Source organism: Pipistrellus kuhlii, unplaced genomic scaffold (genome assembly GCF_014108245.1).
Source record: "Pipistrellus kuhlii isolate mPipKuh1 unplaced genomic scaffold, mPipKuh1.p scaffold_m20_p_13, whole genome shotgun sequence".
Lineage (NCBI taxonomy): Eukaryota > Metazoa > Chordata > Mammalia > Chiroptera > Vespertilionidae > Pipistrellus > Pipistrellus kuhlii.
In genome coordinates this window covers 7,140,335-7,151,493 of record NW_023425438.1, presented here as the reverse complement: position 1 = coordinate 7,151,493, position 11,159 = coordinate 7,140,335, and the positions used below count along the sequence as shown (strand labels likewise).

At 41.7% G+C, this 11,159-nt stretch overlaps 1 protein-coding gene across 1 annotated transcript; it reads left to right on the top strand.

The window, feature by feature from the left end:
- The first annotated feature begins 2 nt into the window (after nt 1–2).
- NDUFAF7 (NADH:ubiquinone oxidoreductase complex assembly factor 7) lies at nt 3–8,749 on the top strand. The gene is made up of 10 exons (XM_036434747.2): nt 3–148; nt 775–938; nt 2,797–2,877; nt 3,810–3,920; nt 5,121–5,334; nt 5,486–5,544; nt 6,242–6,352; nt 6,668–6,811; nt 7,849–8,022; nt 8,465–8,749. The coding sequence occupies exons 1-10, from the start codon at nt 97–99 to the stop codon at nt 8,678–8,680; spliced, it is 1,326 nt and encodes a 441-aa protein (XP_036290640.1). The 5' UTR covers nt 3–96; the 3' UTR covers nt 8,681–8,749.
- Nucleotides 8,750–11,159: the final 2,410 nt, after the last annotated feature.

Genomic DNA, 11,159 nt, shown 5'->3' with positions numbered 1-11,159 from the left:
GGTGACGCACTTCCGGCTGGACCGCGGTCTCTCCCGGAAGTGGTCGGGATCCCGACTCCCCCGGGCGGCTCGCGGCTGCCGGGCGCGTTCGGCAGGATGGTCCTCGCCTGCGCCGGCGCCAGGGCGGTGCGCGGGGCAGCGCGAGCTGGTGAGTGTGGCTCCGCGCGAGCCCCGGTGCCCCTGGGACTCGGCGGGGGTGGGCGGGTGCTCTGCGGATTGCGGGCGCCGCCGGGGGCGCTCCGGGCGGGGCGGGAGTCCAGCCGCCGCCGGCGGGGTCGTGGGCACCGGGCACCGGGCACCGGGCACCGTGCGTTCCTGCGCCCGGTGTTCGTGCGGCGGACGGTACCCCTCTTTCTGAGCTTCGGGCGCGGTGAGGGGGTTCACGGAGGCACTTTGAAAGCGCTCAGGCCTCTGTGCACGTATAAATATTAAGATTTTTTTCACGGTCCCTGTTTATTTTTATTTATTTATTTATTTTTTTAAGTATACTTTATTGATTTTTTACAGAGAGGAAGAGAGAGGGATAGAGAGTTAGAAACATCGATCAGCTGCCTCCTGCACACCCCCCACTGGGCATGTGCCGGCAACCAAGGTACATGCCCTTGACTGGAATCGAACCTGGGACCCTTCAGTCCGCAGGCCACTGAGCCAAACCGGTTTCGGCTAACGGAGCCACTTGGAAAGCGCTCAGGCCGCTGTGCACATGTAAATACTAAGATATATACAATACATATTTTTTTTCCTGGGCCTCATGTAATAATGTGTATTTCGCAGCCATCCCCTGCCTTTGGAGAGGAAGACACTTCAGCTCCGGGAAAGAGCCGGGAGAAAACCACCCGGTGACGCCAATGCTGCAGCATCTCGTGTACAAAATCAAGTCCACTGGCCCCATCACTGTGGCCGAGTACATGAAGGAGGTCTTGACCAACCCAGCCAAGGTATGTGGGTCGGGGAAGCCCGAGGAGCAGGCCCGTCCTAGCGGATTTGCGAGGTGTGAGCCCGGAGGGGGTGCGGGTAGACCGGAGCCCCAGCGTCTTCAGTCCCCACCGCCCGGGTCCCTTCCAGGGGAAAGAGCCGCCCCGCAGGACCTGAGGGCCGCTGCATGGATGGTAGTGGGTCAGGGCGGGAGCCGGTGAGCAGCGGTGCCATTATACAGGGGACCAATTACAGAAGTTACATTCAGGAGATGGTGTAACCCATTGGGTTTATGAAATGAGGGATGGGTGACTCTTTTGTCTGGGCTGATGGTAGATGGTGGAGTCACTTCTCTGGGAAAAGGGAATGTAGAAGGGTAGGGAAAGATAGAGTTCAGTCCGGTATGTGACGTTTACAGGACTCTGAGTGGAAATAGAGCATGTTCTGGATTTTCCCCCCCTGAGAATGGAAGGTCTGGGGCTTTGCTGTTCTAGGATGAAGCATCGTCCCAGCTCTCAGGCCTGGCTTTCCTTGTCTGCTCCGCTAAGCCAGTTGGTGAAAGCCAGTAGTCCTTTTATTTTGGAGTGTTCCATCTTTTTGCTGAGTGGAAATGTGAGATCTGTGGGATTCTGGGGTTGGTTTGGCCTGTTGTTGGATGTGGGGTGGCCCGCTGTCCAGGGGTTTAGGCAAGGCAGTTATGTGAGTTCACTTCTAACTGAAATTTAGCATTTTTTAAAAATATATATTTTTGTTGATTTTTTTACAGAGAGGAAGGGAGAGGGATAGAGAGCCAGAAACATTGATGAGAGAGGAACATCGACCAGCTGCCTCCTGCATACCCCCCACAGGGGATGTGCCCGCAACCGATGTACATGCCCTTGACCAGAATCGAACCCGGGACCCCTCAGTCTGCAGGCTGGTGCTCTATCCACTGAGCCAAACCGGTTTCGGCTGAAACTTAGCATTTTCTGACTAGGAACATAGGCAACAACCAGTAGCATCAGTAATACCTGTGACTTAAATTAGCATCAGTGCACATTGCTGATAGTATCATATCACAACAGAATGATCTCAAAACATTTGCTCATTTGTGCTTCAGAACTTTACTTATTAGGCCTTTAGCTTAATATTGTGTGTTTTTTAATACTTTTATCAAGAAGCCATATATTACTATAGCACACATTCTTTTTAAATATTTGATAAGTCCTTTTTATTTACTTTCTTTGGTAACCCTATGTCAGAGGTCGGCAACTCATTAGTCAAAAGAGCCTAATATCAACAGTACAACCATTGAAATTTCTTTTGAGAGCAAAATTTTTAAACAAACTTTTTCTAACGCCACTTCTTCAATAGACTCGCCGAGGCCGTGGTATTTTGTGGAAGAGTAACACTCAAGGGGCCAAAGAGCTGCAGTTTGCTGACCACAACCCTATGTGTTTTATGTCCTGTGCATTTAAAAACATTCTCTGAAAGGGTCCACCAGCCTCATTATACTAACAGAGGGGTTCATAACACCGAAAACACACCTGAAATGCTTGCTTATGAAGGAAGGACTGATGAATGTCCCCAAAATGAACACTCCATGGAACCAGCGGAAAGTGTGAGAATTTTGGGGAGGAGGCTGGAGGGATAGACAGGGTTTAGGAGCAGGGAGAGAGAAGGAGGGTGAGACGTTCTGCTTTTCTACCAGTTCTGCAAAATGACTGTCACTTTCTAAAATTTGGGTAAAGATACTATGATTGTCTTTATTATTTAGAAGAGAGAACTTTCTTAAAATGTAATTGTTTGTTTCATTGTATACATTATGTATGATTTTGGAGGGGTGTCTTAAAAATAGCCTTATTTGAAAATTGTTTTTTTCCATTTTCTCTTTTTACGTAGGGATATTATGTGCACCGTGACATGCTGGGAGAAAAAGGAGATTTCATCACTTCACCTGAAATAAGCCAGATCTTTGGGGAGGTAATATCACTCTAAACTATAAAAGAAACTGATATCACACACATTTGAAAGCAGATCAAGTTGCCTTATTCTATATAATAGTGTTTTACAGCTTTGTTTTGGTGATTCCTCAAAAGTTGTAGTTTTTTAGTAGTAAGTATTGAGGGAATAGAAAGGTAACAGAAGAAAGGAAATGGTATAATGGGCCATGAAAAGTTTATACTTCACATAGAAGAGGGAATGTAGAGATAAGGGGGGCAGGAGTAAAGAGAAGGAAAAGAGATGGAGGTAAAGAGGTGATCCAGATGAAACAGGAGAATGGGAGAAGGAAGAGAGACAAAAGCAAGGTTGAGCAAAGAGGTAGACAGTACCCCAGAAGGAATTACTGGAATCAAAGCTCTAACACCTCCAACTATAATTTGGCCATAGTTTCAGTAGAAGTCTTCCTTTAAGAAACTTTGGATTCTTTTCAGGAATTCTAGTTTATTTATTTTGATATAATAACCTTTGATCAATTTAGAACTAAGAAGTAATATACAAGAGAAAGTAGAATTCAGGTATTAAAAAATATTGCTTATGGCTAAGAGCTATGTAATTATTGAAATTATACGAAGAACTGGCATAGTTATATACATAATTATATACCATATGTCTATTTGATTTCAAATACTAGTACATTTCTATGATAGTCTTATCTGTGTCATGGGACCTTTCGTAGTGGAGGGTAACTTTGAACTATTTTCTCAAGTTAGTAAAGCTTCCTAACTAGAATGTGTTGTAACATAGTCCCAGTGAATCTTCCTGTGTGTGCCACTATGTGGACATATTAAATACATATGATTGTTTGCAAACATTTTGCTTTCTGGCATAAAGTATGTATTTGCATGGAGTTTTTTATTGTGGTATACTTTGATACTTTATAATACTGTAATGCAAGTTTTTTCTTGTCACAGCTGCTAGGGATATGGTTTATTAGCGAATGGATGGCCACTGGGAAAAGTGCAGCTTTCCAGCTGGTAGAACTGGGTCCAGGTCGGGGTACCCTCGCAGGAGATATTTTGAGGGTAGGTACAAAAGAGTGTCTTAAAGTCTCATGTATGTGATTCTTACTACTTTTGACTGAGTTGGCAAACTTTGTTGATTTTCTAGGCTTTCAGTCCTCCTATTCCCTAATCTCACATTTCTTAACTAAAAGATTGCAGAATAATACAGTGAGTGATTAGTTGTTGTCTGTTTTATGGTTAAAATATGGGGGTGGGAGTGAATGTGAAAGCTACAAGTATATAACACTTAGAAGATATTATAGGAGATCATGTTTGTCTTCTGAGTAGGAGAAAAGTTTTTAAATTATATATCAACACGACCCTTAAGAGGAAAATGTTAATAATTTCCACTACATTAAAATTAAAAACGTTGTGTTCTTTAAATAAACTAGAAAATTTTTGTTCTTCAAAGACACCATAAAGGGAGTGGTGAGACAAACTATATGTTAGAGAAGTTATTTGCAACCACATAACCAACAAAGAACTAGTAGTCTTCTAAGTTAATAAAGTGAAAGATAACCCAGTAGAAAAACCAGGTGGAAGATGTGAACAGGCCCAGCGTGAAACAGAAAACCCAAATGGCCAATACTAATAAAAAGATGCTCAGACTCATTGGTAGTCAGGAAACGTAGTTTAAATTGATGAGACAGCCCTGACCGGTTTGGCTCAGTGGATAGAGCATCGGCCTTTGGACTCAAGGGTTTCAGGTTCGATTCTGGTCAAGGGAATGGACCTTGGTTGCGGGCATGTCCTCATTAGGGGGTGTGCAAGAGGCAGCGGATTGATGACTCTCATCGATGTTTCTGACTCTCTCTCTCTCTCTCCATTCCTCTGTAAAAAATCAATAAAATATATATTGATATATTTTTAAATTGATGAGAGAGAAACATCGATCAGCTGCCTCCTGCACACCCCCTACTGGGGATGTGCCCGCAACCAAGGTACATGCCCTTGATGGGAGTTGAACCTGGGACCCTTCAGTCCGCAGGCCAATGCTCTATCCACTGAGCCAAACTGGTTCAGGCTGTTCCTTTTTTATATACACTATGTTTAATAACTCTAATAGGCTATGATTCTTATAGACTGCTGGAGAGTGGCTATGTAAGGAACCAATTTTTCTGGAACCAAATATTGTACTGTGATGAGCATATTATTGAGGTCAGTGGTTAGAAAACTGAAACTCAGCACATTGTATTTTGCCAATTTTTCTTCTTTATTTAGGTGTTTAGTCAGCTTGGATCTGTGCTGAAAAACTGTGACATTTCAATACATCTAGTAGAGGTGAGCCAAAAATTAAGTGAGATTCAAGCATTAACTCTGACTGAAGAGAAGGTCCCATTAGAGCGAAATGATGGATCCCCAGTATACATGAGAGGTGTTACTAAGTCTGGGATTCCAATTTCCTGGTACCGAGATCTACAGGATGTTCCAAAAGGTAATGATTTTCCATGGACTAATGAGAGAATTTCGATCACAACCCCTCACGGTAGTGAAAGAATTAGGCATTTTTTTGTTAATGTTTAGAAGAAGCGGTTCATTATCTTAAAAATGCTTACACATTTTTTTCTTCTTCCACTTTTAAATAGAGTACAGCTTTTATGTTGCACATGAATTTTTTGACGTCCTTCCTGTACACAAGTTCCAGGTATGATGGAAAAAACATGTTTATGATTGAATAGCAAAGGGCCTTGTGTTGTAAGAATACATATTTGCGGTATTTAATTATTCAGTATATAAACATTACTTGAAGTTAATGATACTGGAATTTCTCATGAACATAAATAATTGAAACGTAAAAATGAAATATTAAGTAGAATTCTTAATTCTTGTAGGATAATTATTGAAGAATTCTTAATTCTTCTGAGATAAAGATGCATGAGAATGTAGGATGCTAAAGGGCTACAGTACAGTAAAGATTTCTTTTAACAAATATTTTTAAATTTCAAAGATTAGAATTTATCTTTATTCTTTCTATGAAAAGATTTAAGATTTGATAGTAGCGTGTGTGTGCTGATAACTTCTAAGGCGAAGAGTCTGTATTAAATAGCAATTTATTAGCAGACGCTTCTGATTGGTGTCCCTAAGTCTCTTTTTCCAGGCTGCTTATTTCATCTCCCACAAATCCACCTCTTACCTAGACAACATTAATAATTTGTGTCTGTCAGTCTGCTCATTATTTAGAAGAAAAGAAGTAGAGCCTTGAAATAATGTTAAATGGTAAAGTTGTCTGTAAATATCTATGAACACATGGTAAGAGGAGAAAAGCAATCATACTTTTTGCTGGTGACAGTTTTAAGAACATACTTGCAACAATTTGTTTTTATGCATTGTTTTGTGTTTAGAAAACCCCACACGGATGGCGAGAAGTGCTCATTGATGTCGACCCACAAGTTTCCGATAAACTGCGGTTTGTTCTGGCGCCGTGTGCCACCCCCGCAGAAGCCTTCATACAAGTAGGACTACGTTTATTTTTCTTCTTCGTTTGTTACCGTCCAAGTCTTACTTTCTGAGTTACTGTTTTAGAGGGCCATTCTAGGGGGAAATAGTCGCTTATAACAAGCGAGGTGCTTTTTATTAACAGTGAACCGTGCGGAGGCTCTTGTCGGGAGAATGGGTTAAAATCATTTCTCAGCTGTGTGACCGTCACTGTTGTGCAATCACAGATGGAGTTCATAAGCACTTGTCTCGTACCTTCTCCGTTGACCTGTCAAATGTTGACAATATTGTCTCTTGACTGGATGCGTTTTCTTTAAACTGTTCCTTACCAGCACGATGAGACAAGAGATCATGTGGAAGTGTGTCCTGAGGCCGGTGTTATTATTCAGGAACTTTCTCAGCGCATTGCTCTGACTGGAGGTGCTGCCCTGATTGCTGACTACGGTCATGACGGGACTAAGACAGACACCTTCAGAGTATGTGTCATTCAGTCACATGACTTGTCTGAATGTAATTGGCATGGTTTAGTTAACAGTTGTTAGTTTTGAAGCTCATTTAAGATCTTTATCTTTTGTTTCTATAGTGCTTCACAGTGTTGTATTACATTATTTTATAGTTAATATTAATTCACACTATAATTACTCTTAACTCTAGACCTTATTCCTAAGCCTAACTCCACTGTCAAACTCTCCTTTGAACAGGGTGTGAATTGTCCACATTCTTCCTTAAGTTGCAGAACCTAGGTCTGCATAGATCCTAATAAGCATCTAAATATACAAATGGAAAATTTTGCCTCAAGTTTTTTAAATATTCTACCCTTCATTTGAAGAAATAATTTGGAACTTCTTTGCAGATTTGATCTAGCTACTGTAATCATTCAAACTTTTCCTATAAGATTTGCAATATTTTCTTCTTCTCCAGATGTATTTTTTTTCTTCTCCCTAAACATCCGTTCTTAAATTCTTTGAATATGATCAGTTATGTTCAATTTACTTTAGTTGAAATATATTTAACTAGATGCTATTTGTCATTTTCTAAGTCTTGGGTTCTCAATTTTTAACTTTATTGCATCTAATAAAAACCCAGATAGTGTATTAGAAATGCTGATTTCCTAGCCTTACCTCCAGGATTCTGATTCACTAGGTCTGGATAGAGTCTAGTACCATATTCTCAGGTGGTTTTGAGGCACCTGGTTGGTGGTTAGACTTTGTAAAACACCATCTAGGTTGTGGCAACGTGGATTCATCCAGAGGATTAATGAGATCTCCTATTCGCGGGCAGGCATGAAAATGTTAACTGTGAAGGATAGCACCAACTTCAGGCACTCCAACACTGTGCCTTATATTGGGTTTTCCACATAGAAAATGGTGCTACTGCATCAACAGTGTGTAAACCGCCAATGTAAGCCATATTTTCAATGGTTGTTGTATAAAATGTATTAAAATAGCACGTCTTTAATCTTGATAATAGCATAAAAGGACAGAAACTTATCATTTTAAAAATTATGTTCAAGGGGTTTTGTGGCCACAAGCTTCATGATGTCTTAATTGCCCCAGGAACAGCCGACCTAACAGCCGACGTGGACTTCAGCTATTTGCGCAGAATGGCCCGGGGAACAGTGGCTTCTCTGGGTCCAGTAAAACAACACACGTTTTTAAAAAACATGGGCATTGATGTCCGGCTAAAGGTAATGGTCTACTCACGTATTATTAAATATTGTAAATTCGCAGTATTTCCAACAAACAGAAATTCACCCGGCCTAAATGTTCTTGTAGTTAGTCCAGGGGCCTGGGTCGGAGCAGCTTTTGTTTCACGCATCTCCACGGGAGGTAAAATTAAGATTTTCAAGTAGTGTTCATGTTCACGAAGAAAACGCAACTGCATTTATAAGTATGAATGTTAAAACTGTTCTGGGGACATTTTTACCCTTCAGTGTAGATCAGACCACCTGGGATTTGAACCCGGGGCCCTCAGTCCACAGGCCGACGCTCTATCCACTGAGCCAAACCGGTCAGGGCAGAAATAACATTTTGAACACTGCGTTATTGAATAGCTAATAGTCATTATTACTACATATAGCTGGAAGTCCTTTCTTCTGTTTTTTTACTAAGAAATTATTTTCCTTTCAGGTTCTTTTAAGTAAATCTGCTGAGCCAGCACTGAGGCAGCAGCTACTTCAGGGATATGATATGTTAATGAATCCTAAGAAGATGGGAGAACGATTTAACTTTTTTGCCTTGCTGCCTCATCAGAGACTTCAAGGTCCAAGCCAAGAGAGAAATGCAAATCAGTCAAAACCTTCTCCAGCGCCTGTGGCTGGATTTAGTGAACTTGCTTGGCAGTGACATTTCAGTTCGGACTTTTAGTCCCCAAGTCTACCTAAGAAACTAAAATAAAGGAAGTGAATTTCATATGTCACAGGTAAAATAAGTATTTTATTTCTTCACAGCCAATAAAAACAGCCCATCTTATATACAACTAATGGCCTGGTGCACAGATTCGTTCACATATTAATTGAAAGGTGGCCAGTGGGGCGGGACCGGGTGAGAGGGGCTGGACACACCCTGGAGCCAACCTCCAGTGGTCCCTGCCTGGCCGAGCGGCCCCGCAGCTCATAGGGCACCTGGGGAGTGGGGTCCCTTGGTCTGGCCCGTGGTGATCAGGCCGAAACTGGCTCTCTGACGCTCCCCGAGGGGTCCCGGATTGCAAGGGCGGTTCTTGGGTGACGCACCCCGGAACCAGGCTCCCTCCTCTCTGGTTCCAGGGTGTGTCACATGAGAACTGCTGCTGCCAAGTCACTACAGCTTGGCAGCTCCTGTGTTGAGCGTCTGCCCCCTGGTGGTCATTGCACATCATAGCTCCCCGTCAGATGGTAGATGGTCACTTAGCCTTTTAGGTAGGTAGGTAGGTAGGTAGATACAGCCAGCCAATTGTTAATCAATTTTTTTTCTCCTTGTTAATCCTCACCCAAGGATATTTTCCCATTTATTTTAGGAGAGAATGGAAGGGAGGAGAGGAGAGAGAGACATCAATGTGAGAGACACTGATTGATTGCCGCCAGCGTGTGCCCCAACCAGGAAAGGGATCAAGCCTACAACCGAGTATGTGCCCTTGACAAGAACCCTGGGACCCTTCAGTTTATAGGCTGAGGCTTATCCACTGGGCCACACTGGCTAGGGCTAAACACTGATCTTTTAAAGTTATTTTTTTGAAAAATTTTTATTGATTTCAGAGAGGGAGAGAGAGAGATATATCAATGATAAGAGAGAATCATTGATTGGCTGCCTCTTGCATGTCCCCCACTGGGGTTTGAGCCTGCAAACCAGGCATGTGCCCTTGACCGGAATCGAACCCGGGATCCTTCAGTCCACAGGCCGATACTCTTATCTATCCACTGAGCCAAACTGTCTAGGGCTAAATGTTAACCTTTTGAGTTATTTTAACTCTGGGAACACATACGCGTTCTTACGTGTGAAACTGAGTTTCTTTTAGTAAATAAAGCTAGTTGCTATATTTTTACTTTATTTAAAAAAGTAAACATGGACACTGATTAGAAAACTGGAAACAACCTAAATGGCCATTTACTGGGGACTGATTAAATAGATCTATCTACTAGTATATGTTTTTAAATCATGTAAAGTGGTATGTTCGGATATGAAAATATTATCTTGAGATTTGTAAAGTGGAAAGAATAGGATGCAAAATGTTTTAGTTATGATTACAGTTTTGTTGAAGAAAAGCTACATTTAAGGAAATGCTTATAATTCCGCAGAAATGAATATTTTAGTACAGATTGGTTTTCTGTTCTGTGATATCAGTATATAAGGAAAGGATGTCCAATAATCACTATTAAATTTCCCAGTCTGGAAGAGGGTCTTAGGGGAGGAAAGAGCATTTTTCTTTGTTTTCTTTTGAAGTATTTGGCTTTTTTTTTACCACTAAAAATAAAATTAGGTTTTAAAAGTTTAAAAATAACAGTAAAACCAGTAAGCATGTATTTACAATGTGAGTTAAATGTAGACTACCTAGGAGGTATATTTCCAAATTGAGCTAATTCTCCCTTATTTTCAGATAAATGTCAAGTTTTAGTTTTATTAAGTTCTCATGTTTTAGTTCACAGACTTTTATATTAATACCAGACACGTGGACTTTCTGAAGAAGTGCTATTTTAGCAACACAAATTTACAAGTGAGATTAAAGGAAAAGGATATTAGCCATGTGTCTTGAACTGTGTTGGAGTTCTTGGGCAGTGATAAATTCTTGCTTCTTATTGCTTCTTCGGCTTAACTGAGAACGGGATTAGCGTTCTGTGTCACTCTAAAGCACATGTGTCAAACACACGGCCCGCGGGCCAAATCCGTCCCGCCAGGCCTTGCAATGTGGCCCGCACCGCGCTGTCATCACTGCACTCGGCTGCGTTTCCATCACAATGACAGTCTATGACTGTTCAGTAAACCATTCGGCCCGCGATTGAGGCTGGATTTTAGATTTTGGCCCCTTCTCTGATTGAGTTCGACACCCCTACTCTAAAGCAAAAGAACATGGAGGCCTTATTTTTTCATACTGTCCAGCCTTGGGCCATTCTTAGCCACCCTTATTCTATTTCCATGATTTTTCCCCCTCAAAGTCTTGGTTGGGACAATTTTCAGAAGGTAAGAAAGCCTGTGGAAAACTAGAAACAACCAGGAGTCAGGCAGTGCCTTCTATGGTGAAACCTAGGAAATTCACTTGGTGTTAGGTATAAGTTAAACTAGCCTCTGGCAGCTGCAGTAGTGGATGATTTAAAGGTAGTGCCTAAAAAATTTATAGTTACAATTATTCAGA